General features: G+C 38.3%; 1 protein-coding gene across 1 annotated transcript; it reads right to left on the bottom strand.

Annotated features, from left to right (window-relative positions):
- Positions 1–701: 701 nt before the first annotated feature.
- On the bottom strand, positions 702–16,417 carry CRISP2 (cysteine rich secretory protein 2). Its single transcript, XM_061194992.1, has 7 exons — positions 16,349–16,417; positions 11,534–11,650; positions 10,655–10,742; positions 6,731–6,876; positions 5,905–6,002; positions 3,082–3,170; positions 702–829 (listed from the first exon to the last, which is right to left on the bottom strand). Exons 1-7 carry the CDS (start codon positions 16,415–16,417, stop codon positions 702–704), a joined length of 735 nt encoding a protein of 244 aa, XP_061050975.1.
- Positions 16,418–17,808: the final 1,391 nt, after the last annotated feature.

Raw genomic sequence — 17,808 nt, 5'->3', positions numbered from 1 at the left:
TTAGTTCCCTGACCAGGGATCGAACCCTGGCCCCCTGCAGTGGCAGTGCAGAGTCCTAACCAATGGATTGCCAGGGAATTCCCAAAATTTAATTTTATAGGCAAATGTTTTTGGAAATTTTGCTCTGTCTAGTCATATATCTGGGCTAGTCTAGCTGGGGTTATATATTAATATTATAAAATATGACTCAAGAATCACATCCATGTGTTTGCTTACATAAATTCTTTATTTTAAAAGCTGTTTGCTTTTATTTAAAGAGGATGTCATAAGACAAAGATAGATGTCAATCTTTGAATTCATTCTTTAAACATGTAAAAAGTCTTGGAGTAGGAGTGACAATGTTACAGTATTTTTTTTTTTTTTTTGGCATGTTGTTTCAGGAAACATGTAATTCTTTATTTTAATCCAAAGTTCTAGTGACTAAGCCCTGTGGTTGTACAACTTTCAAAATTCTCAACTTGATTCAGTTAATTAAATGTAAGGTGACAAACTTGTATCGGTCCAAAGTTGTTGTCATAGACTAGCTTACTTTTGTAGATCGTTGTATGAAAGAGATCTCTGTAAATATCCTGGAGAAAAAGGTTCCTTACTGTTTGGAATCAAATTTGTAACTAACATGCCTACAATTTCCCTCTTGGTATGTGTCAACTAAATGATGCAGATTTTCTCCACTTAGTCCTGCACAATGCAAATTGGGCATTTCAGTAAATTTTGCCTTCACATAGGCAAGTAGCCTTGCACTTTTCCTTGAGCAATTCGTGTTCACAGCCAGCTGTTTTCTTCAAGGAATCACAGTTACTAAGGAGATCTTCATACTCACAAGAATTGGCTGTAACAAAAACAGATGTTACCTCATTATCATTTTTCTCAGTAGCGACAAAACAATCCACATATTCAAAGTGTATGAGTGGGTAAGATTGGACAAACAAGTCAGTGTCACTTACACCACAAGGGGCCTTTCACTTCTTGAGGGACATACGAGGTGCCTTAGTTGAGCTCAATGATTAATCCATCACTTTTTATTTTGAACTTGGTGACATGTTTCTAAAATGAATTGACCTATTTTTCTCCCTTAGCAAAGAGAGTAAAATGAAAATACCTACAGAATCTAATATGGGAGGAGTTACTAGACACATAGAGCTATTTAAACTTAAATTATTTTAAATTAGGCGAAATTAAAAATTTAGTTCCTTAATCTTACCAGCCACAGTGTTCAATGACCACGTGTGACTAGTGGCTACTTGTAAGATACATGCTGATAGAGAACATCCTTGTCATTTCATCCTATTGGACACACTGCCTCAGACACCAATGCTTTCTTTCAGGAGAAAGTGATTCCAGTGGGAAGATAGAGATGTAAAACAATGATAATATGCCTTCTTTCTTTCTAACGTTTCTTTTTTGGATGTTCTCCAGGGACCCCAAACCCAACAAATCTCAAACTAAACTCATCCTCCTACACACAATGGATCCAAGGTGACTATTCTCCTCCCACAATCCCAGGGGAATGGCTCCCTGACTACTCAGTCATTCAGGCCAGGAACTGAATCAATCTGAACTCCTTCTTTTCTACTTCTGACCAGCACCAACCAGCACTGGTAACAAACACTGGCTATTCTACTTCTTGTCTCTCAGCCCTGTCCATTGTTCTTCATTCATTTTCCCAGTAATGAGGTAAAGACATTCAGTTTCTTTTTAACCCATGTTTTTCAATAGTTTTCTTGCTGACTTCCATCCAACAGTTTCTACATACCATTGCTACAAAGCTCTTTATCAAACATGATTCTGACCTTGTCACTCTTTTGCTGAAAACCTTTCAATTGAGTGCTTATTGCTAATAGGATAAATTCCAAGCTCCTTAGCTAATATAGCATTCAGCAGAGGTAGAAATATTCCATGTTTTTTTACCTGATTTTTTGCCTTTAGTTAATTTATAGTTTTGACATCATCAATATTCTGAATTATAGCTCTATAATTCAGTAAGAAAGAATGCTGACTAAAGGTGAATGCATTTGAAAGGTAAAAGTCTCAGGGAATGAGTCAACTCTATTGTTCATAATAATTTTAATAAAAGTAGCCCAACTATAAAAAGCCAACAGCTATTTTTACTTCAGATCATGACAACTTTAGAAATGACACATATGACATTTATTTTATTCCCTCCTTTTGCAGCAATATCTTTATGGATTCTATGAACCCATATCATATACAGGTTGGATTTTGTCATTAAAAATGTGCACAAAACGATGATTAAATTATAGGGCAAGTGATCATTTATTATGTTAATCACCATGCTTCCAATTATACTATAGAAAAAAATGCAGTAATCAGCATGAGGAACTCATTTGCACAAAAGAAACATTCAGTTTGCCTGTATAGACTGAGACACAATGTGGTCTCACATCCTTAGATTTATACATTTTTATTCTTTCAAAATAATACCTTTGGTGTAATGATACTAACGTTGATGAAATTATTTATCAGAAGCATGAATGTATAGTTATTAATGAGCTCTGCGAGGTCACAGAAACAAATGGATGCTAGATGTTTCATTATCTTACATACGGTAATATAGGCATACCTCATTGTATTGCATTTCACTTTATGGTACTTTGCAGATATTGTGTTTTTTACAATTGAAGGTTTGTGGCAACCCTGCACTGAGCAAGCCTATTGGTGCAATTTTTCCAAAAGCATTATTTTTAATTTAATGTACATCGTTTCTTTTTTAGACATAATACGATTGCACACTTCGTAGACTACAGTATAGTGTAAACATAGCTTTTATGTGCACTGGGAAACCAAAAAATTTGTGTGACTCGCTTAATAGCCATATTTTCTTTCTTGCAGTGATCTGGAACAACGTCTCTGAGGTATGCCTGTACTCTTTTCATTACAGAGAATATGTAGGTTATTGAAATGTGTAAAATGTTTACTTAAACACACTCTGTTGGGTAATCTTTTTGTCTTGGCATAAAGATGTTATTTAAATTGGTTACTTTGGGAGATTTCTTTATCCATAAAAAGAAAATTAAACATCAATTCTTGATTATAATAGCAAGTTAATCACTTCAAACTTACTGCATAGTCCACTGTCACAGTTACCAGGGCAACTGGCACAAGGTGTTCCTTCTTGGTAAGGGGTATTCATTTTACTCACATTATTACCACTGTAATGTAAAATACACACTGTCAAATATTTTTCACTTTACTGTTTAGTTGCCAAGGGCAACATCAATCACTAAATATATATAAGTATATATGTAATGTTTTTAGTTCTGTTAACAAAACTGAGGGGAATTCCCTGGCGGTCCAATGGCTAGGATTCTACGCTTTCACTGCTGTGGTCCCAGGTTCAACCCAGGTCAGGGAATAAGATCCCACAAGCCACACCGCCGGCCCAAAAAATAAAAAAAATAAAAACCAACAAAACAAAACTGAAAAATTACAATTCCCAACATGTAATTTACATAACATCCAAATTAAGAAAATACTTCACACACATTGACCCATCTCCTTGACTCTAATTCTTCAGGCTGGGCAGCTACATTGGCATAACAAGTCTAAAGCATTCAGATAACTTTTTTGCAGCAATACACTTTTCATCTCCCAGTAGACTTGGTCAGATTGGTAAGGCCGTGCCCCGCAAAGAGCTGGCTAGGGATAAATATATCCCTTTGAGAGACGGGGAAAGATCCTGGGGGCAGGAGGTTGCAGTATGAAAAAGAATACTCAATATTGCAATATAATTTTATATTTGAAAGAGGATAAATACCCTAATTCCTCTAATATGAACTAGGGACAGTAAAGCTCCAATATATATATTTTTAATTTCGAGATGGCATTGGGCTATTTAAGTAGTTTGTGGTGTGTGTGTTTGTGGGTCAGGGAGAGCTGGGGAAGGTTTGTGAGTTTCCAGAGGTAGTGCGTGAGAGATTTTTATGTTTACTGAAAAAGGAACGTTAGATTAAAAAGTTTTGATAAACGCCAATAGCCTGGGTATAATCAATTACAGTGACTAACTTGTAACTCATCGATGATCATTATCCTATTGGTTGTTAAATGTATCTAATTCATCGGAAAATACATGGGAATGCAAATCTCAGTAGTGTCAAGGGAGCCAAGGGCCCAAAGTGATGTATTTGAATCTGTCTTCCTGCACAGAACATGGCTGTCCATGTGGTAGCCCTTGGAAAAATTGTGACATAGACACAAAAGTGTTCTGGAGGTTCTCTCACTCCCTCTTTCCTCATTATTCACTTCAACTCTCACTTCAGATGCCTGGTTCCCGATGCCTCCCCTCTCACAGCCAGGCAGTGAGTTTGGATGCATTCTCCAAGGATCTATCAATTTTTTTTATTAAGTTATACTTGACACACAATATTCTATTAGTTTCACGTGTACAACATAGTGGTTTGATATTTTTATACATTATGAAATCACCTCAATAATTCCAGTTACCATCTGTACATCCCTTGTGGTTTGATGGATTCCTTTAGTGTTATCTTTGGACTTCTTTTCCATTATTTTTTGTGTATCCATTGTAGGTTTTTGTTTCGTACTTAACATGAGGTTCATATATATCAGCCTGTATCTATAGCTGTCTGTTTTAAGCTGATAGTCACTTAAGTTCGAAGGCTTTCTAAAAGCACTAAATTTTTACTACCCCCATCTGTTTTATGATTTTTATGTCATATTTTACATCTTTTTACCTTGTGTAGCCCTTCACTACTTGTTGCAGTTACAATTGATAGTAGCTATATCCCTCCTACTGCAGATCACTGAAATGGGGGTGGGGTTCCCATGGATACAGTGTCTCCATCTTTCCTACTAATTTCTATGTGGTCCTTCTATCTACAGAAGCTGTTAAATCAGCCTTCAGGTCTTCAGGAGCAATTTCTTTATATGTGTAGGTGTAGATTCAGTGTGTGCATGGGAGGAGGTGAGCTCAGGGTCTTCCTAGGCCCGTGTTGTCCTTCCCCAAATGACCTATCTATTCTTTCTACTAAACTCTAATAGCTGTTTTCAGGAAAATGACTTTGGAGGTCATATTTCTCAAACTGGAGACCCATATCCCTGGGTCATCTATAGTATCAAATAAATCCTGTATGAGGCTTGGTTTGGGGCCTCCCTGCCTGTAGTGGTCAAGAACTTCAAATTTTAAAAGAAATTAAGACTAGCAGATATGTTGAGGTTAGGTCTTCAGTTTATCCATAGGATTTGTTGTGGAGAACTTCAAACATTTTGCTTAATTAAAGAGCATGTTTCCTGTTATAAATAAAGACTGTGAAGAATTGTTCATTATGGAGTTTTTTGTGAAAACTTCTGAGAAACAAAAGCTTAAGATGTTTCCTTTTTCTGGACTCTGAAATATATTAAAGATCTCTTGAAAAACCTTTGAGACCCAGAAGAATGAATCATTTCTAATGATAATAACATATGTGGTTTTCAAGATAAGAAAGAATAGGAACGTTTCAGCAGAAAGGGCTGAAATCACAATTTACTATCCCTTATTTTCCACTCCACTACTGCCTCTTGCTTAACCATCAAGCTTCCACCCACGTAGGGTGTGAAATTAGTGAGAACTGATGGCATCAAATCTAGAGAAATGCATACTACACATGCCCAGAGAATAACCTTGAGCCCTGGGGAAAGGCAACTGAGAGAAAAGACATGACTTCATAATTGAGGAAAGAGAGTTTCAGCTTTTACTCTTCGAAATGAGAACTTGGTCTCTTCTCTGATAAGTTGAATGTATCTTACCTTAAGCAGTATTTCCAAAGGTTTATCCTTTCTCTTTATTAAAATATGCTTTTTTATTTTGGTTGGTTAAATGTAAGAGTATTTTAAAATATTAAATTGCTGATGGAATTATTGGCATTAGACTTTAAAGTATATACTTACGCAGGACAGTATTGGCAAACATAGTAGTATTTTAGACTCTCCTGATTGGGACAGTAGGCAATTCCACATCCAACATGGAAAGATGAGTACCAAACAAGCTACAAATGCATAAGGGAATACGTGAGAGTACATTAAAGAAGAGGGAAAAATACTGAGAAAACAAATAATAGCAAATGTAAAACAAAATAGTGATTCTTGGGACCTCCTTGGTGGTGCAGTGGTTAAGAATCCATCAGCCAATGCAGGGGACACGGGTTCCATCCCTGGTCCGGGAAGATCCCACATGCCTCGGGGCAACTAAGCCCATGTGCCACAACTACTGAGCCCGCATGCTACAACTACTGAAGCCCGCGTGCCTAGAGCCTGTGCTCCACAACAAGAGAATCCACTGCAATGAGAAGCCCATGCACCGCAACGAAGAGTAGCCCCCGCTCACGGCAACTAGAGAACGCCTGCACGCACCAATGAAGACCCAACGCAGCCAAATATTTGAAAAAAAATTGACTCTTATAGTTTGTAGCCGTACACCTTATGGAAATATTTAAATTACTGAAACAAAGTCACAAACTTTAAAAATATTAAATTTCATGTACATTCATTACTTTATCCATTTATAATGTTGGGAAAGTACAGAGTGTACTTCCTTGCCAAGAATTTTGCAGCCCATGGAAAAAAAAAAAATGACAGTTCTAAATACCAGCCAAATGCCAGGACTCTATTATACTCAAGCCCTTCCCCCAGATTGAACATTGGAGTTGGTCATCATTAGGAGAAGCTTTCTCTGTTAGAGCATTTGTGGCGGAAGTTTTTCATTTGTTCTGGTTACCTGGGTATAATGTCCAACAATTGCACTGGAGCTCTTTGGTCCTGCACCATAGACAAAATTGTGGTGCTCTTCAAACCAGCTTTGGATTGCATCTGACCAGGCAGTAGGGTTACTTGACATGAAGAGATTCTCACCACATTTTATACCTAAGTGTGAACAGATCATTCATGAAGAAAACAAAAAAGCATGCTGTGGCAAGAGAAGTCAACTATATGAACACAAGGATGTTGCCCTTCAAACTCAGTGCCTGTATTTGCTAACTGTTAATACATGAAAAACTTGCTTCCATTCCTTATCAACTGTAAAGCTGAATAGAAGACAGATCTACCTAGCCCACTGAGGCTGGCCACAATATGCAAACTTTGAATAGGTTGAGAAGACTATATTCTAACAAGGACCTACTGTATAGCACAGGGAACTATACTCAATATCTTGTAATAACCTATAATGGAAGTGAATGTAAAAAAATATATATATATGTATATTTGAATCACTTTGCTGTACACCTGAAACTAACACAACATTGTAAATTAACTATATTTCAATAAAAATTAAAACAAAACCAAACCAAACAAAATCCTTCTCCCTCTGGATTGTCAAAGATGCATTCTTTTTCATGCTAAATTCTTTACAGGTATAATGTGTGTGCTCTCAGCTTTGTATTGTAAGCTTATGAAAGGCAACAACCAAATTTTATTTTTTCTCTCCTCTTACCCACCCTCAGCAGAGATTTTTCACATATAGGAGCCAGAATAAATATTTATGATTATGAATTTGCATGAACTTTGAAAAAAAAAGGTTTATGGGCAGTCTTTAAGAGTCCCAATCAAGAGGCAACTGACATCAGGAAGGTGTTCAAAACTTGTAGATCTTCCCTTAATCCGAGAATCATAATGTCACGAGGCCAAATTCCCCTCAGAGAGTTAGGCAGGAAGGACCTTGCAGAGGGTGACATCAGCAGAATGGTGAGGTAGGAAGCCCTGGACTCTCCTTTCCCCAATACACACACTGATTCAGCAACAATTCATGAACAAATTGCCCTTGTCAGAAATCCAAAAACAAAACTAAAGGCTTCCTTACCCTGAGGGATATGAAACCAGACTCACTGAAGCCTCTAGAAGATTGGAAAACCCTCTTGCGAGAATCCCTACCCTCTGCAGAGTGTTATACAATCAGGAAGAGACCCTCTAACTCCCAGCTTCTCCCAGGGGAGGGAAAGAGTTGGCTCATGTGTCCAGCAACCCAACGTTTCCAAGGGGACGCCCCAGAAGGCTGGCTTCTGTCTTGCTAGTCTTGGAGGTCAGACAGTCGGCTAAGAATGGAGATGGTGGTTGGGCTGGTAGACACCATAACTCCTCCCTCTGGCTCAGCACAGAGCAAGCAAATGAAAAAATCCTTTCATTTTTTCCTTTCTTCCCTGGGAGGCAGAGTTGATCAACATGTCCAGTGCTCCAGTTTCTCTGGGGCTACCCAAAGAACTGGCATCTTTCTTGCCAGTTCTGGAGCACAATCTTGTTCCCTGGGGGAGAACAGAGATGGCAGTTTGGATTGGTAGATGCCATAGCCCTTCTCCCCAGCTCAGCACAGAGCAAGCCGACAAAAACCGCAGCTGCCTGCTTCTCCCTGGGGAGGGAAGAAGCTGGTTTGGTCATCTGATGCCACACATTTTCCAGAGGCTGCCTGAAGGACTGGCTCCTGACCTGCCTGTTTTGGAATACTATCAAGACCTAGCATAAACTCGCTGCCTGCGGCTAGTGAGAACAGAGACAGATATTTGGGCTGGCGGTTGCCATAGCCTCCCTTCCTGGTTCAGCACAGAGTGAACAAACAAAATACTCCAGCTCTTAGCCTCTCCCTGGGGAGGGAAAGAGTTGGATGGACTGTCAGAGATCCATCTTTTCTGGGGGCTGCCTGAGGAAATGACTAAGAATCTTTCTTGAGCAAAATGGACTTGAACAGCATTTCTCCAAAAAAGACGTACAAATGACCAACAGGTATATGAAAAGGTGCTCAATGTCACTAATCATCAGAAAAATGCAGATCAAAACCACAATGAGATATAACCTTACACCTGTCAGGATGTCTGTTATCAAAAAACAAAAGACAGCAAGTGAGGGTGAGGACATGGAGAAATTGGAATTCTTGTATGCTGTTGGTGAGAATAAAACATGGTGTAGCTGTTGTAGGCAACAGGAGGGAGGTTCCTCAAAAAATTAAAAGTAGAGCTACCAAATGATCCAGCAATCCCACTTCTGAGTATTTATCCAAAAGAATTGAAATCAGGATCTTGAAGAGATATTTGCATTCTCATGTTCACTGCAGCACTATTCACGATAGCCAAGATGTGGAAATGACCTAAATGTCCATCAGCAGATGAACGGGTAAACAAAATGTGGTATATACACACAATGGAATATCATTCATCCTTAGAAAAGAAGGAAATTCTGCAACACGCAGCAACATGAATGAACCTTGAGGATATTTTGCTAAGTGAAATAAACTAGTCACAGAAAGAAAACTAGTGCCTGATTCTATCAATATGAAGTATCTCAGATAGTCAAATTCATAGAATCAAAGAGTGGAATGGTGGTTGCTGGGCTGGGGGGAAGGAGGAATGGGGAGTTACTAGTCAATGGGCATAAACTTTCTGGTAAGCAAGATAATTTCTAGATATCTGATGGACAGCATGGCACCTACAATCAACAATATTATATCATACACTTAAACATTTCTTGAGAGGGTAGATTTCATGTTAAGTGTTCTTAGCAGCATAAAATTTTTTAAAAACTAAAAAAAAAAAAAAAAAAAGGTAGGTGTTCTTACCACAGTAAAAGTAATTTAAAGAAGAAAGAAGTGCCTTGCAGTCCAGAAACTTATCTCTACCCTTTTCAGCCCTCTCTTAATATTTACATTTTGGTGACTTGAAATATAATGTTTATGTGCTGCTTAAAGAGAGTATAAAATATTTTTGGATATCTCCTTTAATAGAAAAAGACAGAAACTAAGAAACTAACAGTAGACTTGGATCTTTAAGACCATTTGTTCCAATGTTCTACTGAACACAGTCGCCTCCTGTTGTAATTTCATCATAATGTTTGCATCAACAATATAAACAAGAATAATTCTACTGAAATAACAGGTAAGTTATTCACTACCTTTAAATTGGGCTTACCTATGTGTATATCATGCTTGATAATGTAAAACATTTTATGTAAGGTTTGTGAATACAAGTTTTTTTTCTCTCATGGCTTTTATGATCCTTGGTAAGATACGTCTTAAAGTTTTTTTGAGTCTAGTATATTTTTCTATGCATTATAGGCACACAGTCTATACAAAATACTTGACAATTTGTTATCAAAACTTTAAAAAATGAATCAACACACCCAAAATATTCATCCTGATTAAAAAAAGCTTAAATATTTTTAGAGTAAAATTCAGGAACAGTTCAGCATATTTTAACATATTTTGTGAATGCAAAATAATCCGATTTCAAAACACCATACAGCTACACAATATCACAAAAAGGGCAAAGGGTGAGAAATCAGGAAGCCTGGTTAACTTTCCAGTATATGATACTCCTTCCAGTTGTGTTCTTGCATAATTCATTCCTTCCGCATCCTTATTTTTTAATCTTTAAAATCGGGAAAATGATTATGCATGACCTGTTCACCATGAGTGATCAAGAGGAGCAAATGAGATGCTGCTTAAGAAATAATTTGCATAATGTAAATAATCAACAAGCATGAAATAGTACTTATCGTATCTCTCTATATACAGATACTTTAATTTTAAAAATACAGCCATATAGGCAACATTTATTCACAAAGTCTTCTGAATACAGTGCCCCAGAATGGTCTATCCTATTTTATTTATCTAATATTTTATTTGCTCATTTATTCAACAAACATTGACTCATTTACATACTGGTCTTCCGGTCATCTGGATTACTGTGTTGTAAAGTGCACTTGTTTGCCCACTTCTGGGCATTTGCTGTTGCTTCTCTGCTCCATTCCTAAAGGTCACAAGAAAAACAAAATACACAAAGATTCAACTCCAATGAAGTATATGCTTTAAAGTCTAATTGGTAGGCTGATTTGCATTACTTTAAAACTTCTGTAGATGTATTATCTAATTATCATTGGTATGAAAGTACCTTTTTGTTTGTGTGTATGTGTGTGTGTGTGTCTTTATCTGTCCCAGTGCCAGTTTCCACACAAAGACAAGTCCACAGACCTGTCTACTGAGAGAAATACCTAATACAATATTATCTGACTATGATAGCATAGCAGCCACACCTAAGATTTTTAATAATGGTGCTGCTCTAAATACTAATTAACGTGTGAGATAGTCTGACTACATTTCAATAGTAATAAGCTGACCTAGTTTATAGCCAATTCCATTTGTAGCCCGCTGTGTCCACATGGGAGGTATCTAGCTTTTATGGACTATTCCCTGGGAAATGGGCTGTTATTTACCCTAAATGGCATTGATCCTGAAGGATAGGAGATTTCTTATTTTCGACTAGGCAAGATAGTGAACCAAAAATGTAACACCTTCACATTTGATGTCTGAAGATTTGGCTTCTAAATTCTGCCTTCCCAACTTAAGAGCCCTGTAATCTTGACAAGTTCTTTAACCATTATAAAGGAAAATCCATTTCTGCCCTGCCCATGACAGAACTAAATGAAATAGAAAAATAGAGACAGAACTTTGTAAGCCACAAAAGTCTTAAGAGATGCCAGTTAGCTGCCTGCTCTTACCACTGCTGGTTCACACCACTTTATTTATACTCTTGCTTCTTACCATCTTTAGCATGTTGCTGGCAGGTGGAGAGACTGATTTCCTTAGTTCATTGTGTTTATTTACAATCTCTCTTTGGACTTGCGTTTGAGTGGTTAACAGAGCAGTAAAGTTTGGATCCTACAGGGAAATAAAATTAGGGTTATTTTTTAAACATTTTTGAAAATTGCATTTAAGGGTGAATAAGTTAATTCGAGGGCTCTGAGATGACTTTACAAAGTGCTCAGTTCAAGCCACTATGAGTTGTTAAGCACTGCCAATGAACTGAACCAAGGCAATGACAAATAGGGAAGAAGTAGTTTGAAGTTTTGAGAATGGGAATGGAATTCACGGCATGACAAATTAAAAACTCCTCTGAGGCCGCAAATGCCAATTTCTAGTTTCAAGGGAACCCTCAGTGTGATTTTTCTAGACATACAAGTGATAATGTTTTACAATATTTTATAATATTGTGTACAAAGGTATACAATAAGAACATGAAGACAGATTCATCCACATTCAATCAGGCTGCAGCAGTGGGGTAAGAGTGGACCTCAAGACTCATCCTAGACTTTAAGGGGAACTTTGACCTGACATGGTGTCTGTTTTTAGAGAAAGAATATACTTAGAATGTATTTAGAGAAGGAATGTTGAGGTTCAGTCGAAGTGCATTCAGTATTCTAGTAAAATGATTCTACCTGTTTTATTTTTTTAACATCTTTATTGGAGTATAATTGCTTTACATTGTTGTGTTAGTTGCTGCTGTATAACAAAGTGAATCAGCTATATGTATACATATATCCCCATATCCCCTCCCTCTTGCATCTCCCTCCCACCCTCCCTATCCCACCCCTCTAGGTGGTCACAAAGCACTGAGCTGATCTCCCTGTGCTATGGGGTTGCTTCTCACTAGCTAACTGTTTTACATTTGGTAGTGTATATATGTCCATGCCACTCTCTCACTTCGTCCCAGCTTACCCTTCCCCTTCCCTGTGTCCTCAAGTCCATTCTCTATGTCTGTGTCTTTATTCCTGTCCTGCCCCTAGGTTCTTCAGAACCATTTTTTTTTAGATTCCATATATATATGTGTTAGCATACGGTATTTGTTTTTCTCTTTCTGACTTACTTCACTCTGTATGACAGACTCTAGGTCCATCCACCTCACTGCAAGTAACTCAATTTCGTTTCTTTTATGGGTGAGTAATATTCCATTGTATATATGTGCCACATCTTCTTTATCCATTCATCTGTTGATGGACACTTAGGTTGCTTCCATGTCCTGGCTATTGTAAATAGAGCTGCAGTGAACATTGTGGTACATGCCTCTTTTTGAATTATGGTTTTCTTAGGGTATATGCCCAGGAGTGGGATTGCTGGGTCATATGGTAGTTGTATTTTTAGTTTTTTAAGGAACCTCCATACTGTTCTCCATAGTGGCTGTATCAATTTACATTCCCACTCCATAGTGGCTGTATCAATTTACATTCCCACCAACAGTGCATAGTGGCTGTATCAATTTACATTCCCACCAACAGTGCAAGAGGGTTCCCTTTTCTCCACACTCTCTCCAGCATTTATTGTTTGTAGATTTTTTGATGATGGCCATTCTGACTGGTGTGAGGTGATACCTCATTGTAGTTTTGATTTGCATTTCTCTAATGATTAGTGATGTTGAGCATCCTTTCATGTGTTTGTTGGCCATCTGTATATCTTCTTTGGAGAAATGTCTCTTTAGGTCTTCTGCCCATTTTTGGATTGGGTTGTTTGTTTTTTTGATATTGAGCTGCATGAGCTTCTTGTAAATTTTGGAGACTAATCCTTTGTTAGTTGCTTCATTTGCAAATATTTCTCCCATTCTGAGGGTTGTCTTTTCGTCTTGTTTATGGTTTCCTTTGCTGTGCAAAAGCTTTTAAGTTTCATTAGGTCCCATTTATTTATTTTTGTTTTCATTTCCATTTCTCTAGGAGGTGGGTCAAAAAGGATCTTGCTGTGATTTATGTCAAAGAGTGTTCTGCCTATGTTTTCCTCTAAGAGTTTTATAGTGCCTGGCCTTACACTTAGGTCTTTAATCCATTTTGAGTTTATTTTTGTGTATGGTGTTAAGGAGTGTTCTAATTTCTTTCTTTTACATGTAGCTGTCCAGTTTTCCCAGCACCACTTATTGAAGAGGCTGTCTTTTCTGCATTGTATGTTCTTGCCTCTTTTATCAAAGACAAGGTGAGGGCTTCCCTGGTGGCGCAGTGGTTGAGAATCTGCCTGCTAATGCAGGGGACACGGGTTCGAGCCCTGGTCTGGGAAGATCCCACATGCCGCGGAGCAACTAGGCCCGTGAGCCACAACTACTGAGCCTGCGCGTCTGGAGCCTGTGCTCTGCAACAAGAGAGGTCACGATAGTGAGAGGCCCGCGCACCGCGATGAAGAGTGGCCCCCACTTGCCGCAACTAGAGAAAGCCCTCGCACAGAAACGAAGACCCAACACAGCCAAAAATAAATAAATAAATAAAAATTAAAAAAAAAAAAAAAAAGACAAGGTGACCATATATGCGTGGGTTTATCTCTGGGCTTTCTATTCTGTTCCATTGATCTATATTTCTGTTTTTGTGCCAGTACCATACTGTCTTGATTACTGTAGCTTTGTAGTATTGTCTGAAGTCAGGGAGCTTGATTCCTCCAGCTCTGTTTTTCTTTCTCAAGATTGCTTTGGCTATTTGGGGTCTTTTGTGTTTCCATACAAATTGTGCAATTTTTGTTCTAGTTCTGTGAAAAATGCCATTGGTAGTTTGATAGGGCTTGCATTGAATCTGCAGATTGCTTTGCGTAGTATAGTCATTTTCACAATGTTGATTCTTCCAATCTAAGAACATGGTATATCTCTCCATCTGTTTGTAACATCTCTAATTTCTTTCATCAGTGTCTTACAGTTTTCTGCATACAGGTCTTTTGTCTCCTTAGGTAGGTTTATTCCTAGATATTTTATTCTTGTTGTTGCAGTGGTAAATGGGAGTGTTTCCTTAATTTCTCTCTCAGATTTTTCATCATTAGTGTATAGGAATGCAGGAGATTTCTGTGCATTAATTTTGTATCCTGCTACTTTACCAAATTCATTGATTAGCTCTAGTAGTTTTCTGGTAGCATCTTTAGGATTCTTTGTGTATAGTATCATGTCATCTGCAAACAGTGACAGTTTTACTTATTTTCCGATTTGGATTCCTTTTGTTTCTTTTTCTTCTCTGACTACTATGGCTAAAACTTCCAAAACTATGTTGAATAACAGTGATGAGAGAGGGCAACCTTGTCTTGTTCCTGATCTTAGTGGAAATGGTTTCAGTTTTTCACCATTGAGAACGATGTTGACTATGGGTGATTCTACCTGTTATAGGTAGATTTTATAGGGTCGCTCAAAAGACCCCATTAAAAAAATCTCCAAGGCCATTTGGAGGGAGCAAAGCCATCCAGTAAATGGGCTATTGCTGACTTTGTTCCTTTTAGAAACAGAAATATAACTGATAAGGTATTAAATCAGGTGCTGATATTTTTGGTGTATCTTTGTGTGTGTGTGTGTGTGTGTGTGTGGTGTGTTGGAGGGGATGGGTCCTAAACCTGGAGGTGGAGTAGGGTGTGTGAATTGCTCCCACAAGGTACAGCAATTTGGTAGCCTAAATTTACACAAAAGGCTGATGTTACATGAGCATGAGTAAGATTTTTTTTTTTTAATAAATTTATTTATTTATTTGTTTATTTATAATTTTTGGCTGTGTTGGGTCTTCATTGCAGTGTGCAGGCTTCTCATTGTGGTGGCTTCTCTTGTTGCGGAGCACGGGCTCTAGGCATGCAGGCTTCAGTAGTTGTGGCATGCGGGCTTAGTTTCTCTGTGGCATGTGGGATCTTCCCGGACTAGGGCTTGAACCCGTGTCCCCTGCATTGGCAGGCAGATTCTTAACCACTGTGCCACCAGGGAAGTCCCAGCGTGAGTAAGCTTTTGAAGTGTAAGTCTGAATAGACAGGGTCCTTGGTTGATCCTCCCCTGACACCTTGGGATAAGTTATTCTCTGCTCCCCCAATACTGAGTCCCCTTCAAAGCTCTGCAAATACTGTGAACATGGGTCTGACCACATTTTATCTCCATGATCTCATTGTGCGTCCATTTCTCCTGCCTACTTGTACGTTCCTAAGGACAGGGACCAATACTGAATGAAAAATAAATCCAATGGCACGTGTCTTTATAAGAGACACAAGAGGAGAAGGTGATGTGAAGATGGAGGCAGAGATTTCAGTGATGTAGCCACAAGCCAAGGATTGGTGGAAGCCACCAGAAGCTGGGAGAGAGACATGGAACAGACTCCCTCCTAGATCCTCCAGAGGGAGCATGGCCCTGCTGATACCTTGATTTCAGACTTCTGGTCTCCAGAACTGTGAGAGAATAAATTTCTATTGGGCTAAGCCACCAAACTTGTGTTAATTTCTTACAACAGCCCTAAGGACCTAATGCATTAATTTTCTAAAATATCATTCCATCATGTACTCCATATAAAAATAATGCAATATTTTTCTTTTTTTGTACTAAATCTTTGAAATCTGGTGTGTAATTTATACCTACAGTACATCTTGTTTTGGAAAAGCCACATTTCAAGTCTTCAGTAGCCATGTGTGACAGGTAGGTGCTGTACTGGCCTGCTCATCCGTAAACTTCCATCTAGATAATTGCGTTAAGTGCTCTGAGCTACCAATGAGTACTCTGTGATGTACTAGACATTCTCATTACTTCTGCTCTCAAAGTGCCTTGCCATCCCACAGAGCTGCCTGGATAGCTCTGGAAAGATTTTTCCACTTTAACCTTACCTTTGCTTCGGTGGGGAAAGATGGTAGCAGCACAGCAGCCAGAAACAGCACAACTGGGAGTAAAGCCATTGCTAGGAAGTAAGTCAAAGAGAACAAAGGTCTACATTGAAACATGTAGTACATGGACCTCTAACTAGGAGGGAAGAACTAATGTAATGATCTTGGTTATCTCAAAGGAGCCATGATTCCCAAATTTATAAGTAATGTAACAAGAGAGGACTGTCATATGGTGCCAGTAGAATCATAATAGAACCAACCTTGTCTCTGATAGGGACAATAAAAAATAAGCTGAAGAACTTGACTGTTGCACTTGAATTATACCTATAAAGGCGAGGGACATACCACTTCTTTCTGCCCACTTCTATTGCTCCTAAGCCCATCAGAAAAAAAATATGGAAAAAAACAGATTTCGACACAGTTAATTATGATCTTGCATTGATTATTCATTTCAATTTTAGGGCAAAGTTTGGTTTTAGTGTATACCATTTCTTAGTTTTTTTCCTCTTGTCTATGAAAAGTAGATCTTTCTGTCCTTTTATTTATACACAACTCTAATCAAGATTTCAGGGTTGTGATTACACAGAAATGTACAAATACTTTAGTAGTAGTTATTTCTCCAATGGAGGCATTAGAAGTTATATTTATTTTATTCCTTACACTTGTCTATATTTTCAAATTTCCCAGTATAGAAAAAATACAAATAGAACTAATATATTGAAAATCTAGCCTGTTCGAATTTGCTGAATCCATGATTGGGTACAAAGGTTATTTAATATCTTCATTAACTTTTTAAAAGACACTCAGCATTGGGTTGCCCACATTGTGCTTTCTCAATGTGTCAAAAAATCCTTGGTCCTTTAGATGAAGCAACAAGAATATGAAGTTTAGGAAGCATTCATATTCCCTTCCCCACCATTCATCATATAAAAATTACTCACTTTGGGGGCTTCCGTGGTGGCGCAGTGGTTGAGAATCTGCCTGCCAATGCAGGGGACACGGGTTCAAGCCCTGGTCTGGGAAGATCCCACATGCCGCAGAGCAGCTGGGCCCGTGAGCCACAATTACTGAGCCTGCGCGTCTGGAGCCTGTGCTCCACAACGAGAGGCCGCGATAGTGAGAGGCCCGCGCACCGCGATGAAGAGTGGCCCCCGCTTGCCACAACTAGAGAAAGCCCCCGCACAGAAACGAAGACCCAACACAGCCATAAATAAAATAAATAAATAAATAAAAATTAAAAAAAAAAAAATTACTCACTTTGTAAATTAAAGGAATACTGCTTAGATTAACTGTCTTCCTATGCAATTGCTACTCCCAAATTCTTGGAGGAAAAGAAAATTCTAAACTATTTATCTGCAGTACTTCTCAGGCCTTATTGATTTGTAAATAGTGGACAATTGGTACCTCTTCCATGTATTGCCTTTCTTCTCAATAGTGTGATTATCAAAGGGAGAGGAATGAAC

The sequence above is a fragment of the Eubalaena glacialis genome, chromosome 7 (assembly GCF_028564815.1).
Source record: "Eubalaena glacialis isolate mEubGla1 chromosome 7, mEubGla1.1.hap2.+ XY, whole genome shotgun sequence".
NCBI classification, from domain to species: Eukaryota; Metazoa; Chordata; class Mammalia; order Artiodactyla; family Balaenidae; genus Eubalaena; species Eubalaena glacialis.
The sequence above is the reverse complement of the archived record's forward strand: the minus strand, read 5'-3'. Positions and strand labels throughout refer to the sequence as shown.

What these genes read in the sequence shown, in the direction of transcription:
- CRISP2 (XM_061194992.1), bottom strand. Translation starts at nt 16,417, where the DNA reads ATGGCTTTACTCCCAGTTGTGCTGTTTCTGGCTGCTGTGCTGCTACCA. An exon ending in TTGTTGGACATTATACCCAG is followed by an intron (nt 6,003 to 6,730) that starts GTAACCAGAACA and finishes ATGCATTTGTAG; the next exon opens with CTTGTTTGGTACTCATCTTT. An exon ending in GTTTGCCAATACTGTCCTGC is followed by an intron (nt 3,171 to 5,904) that starts GTAAGTATATAC and finishes TTTACATTACAG; the next exon opens with TGGTAATAATGTGAGTAAAA.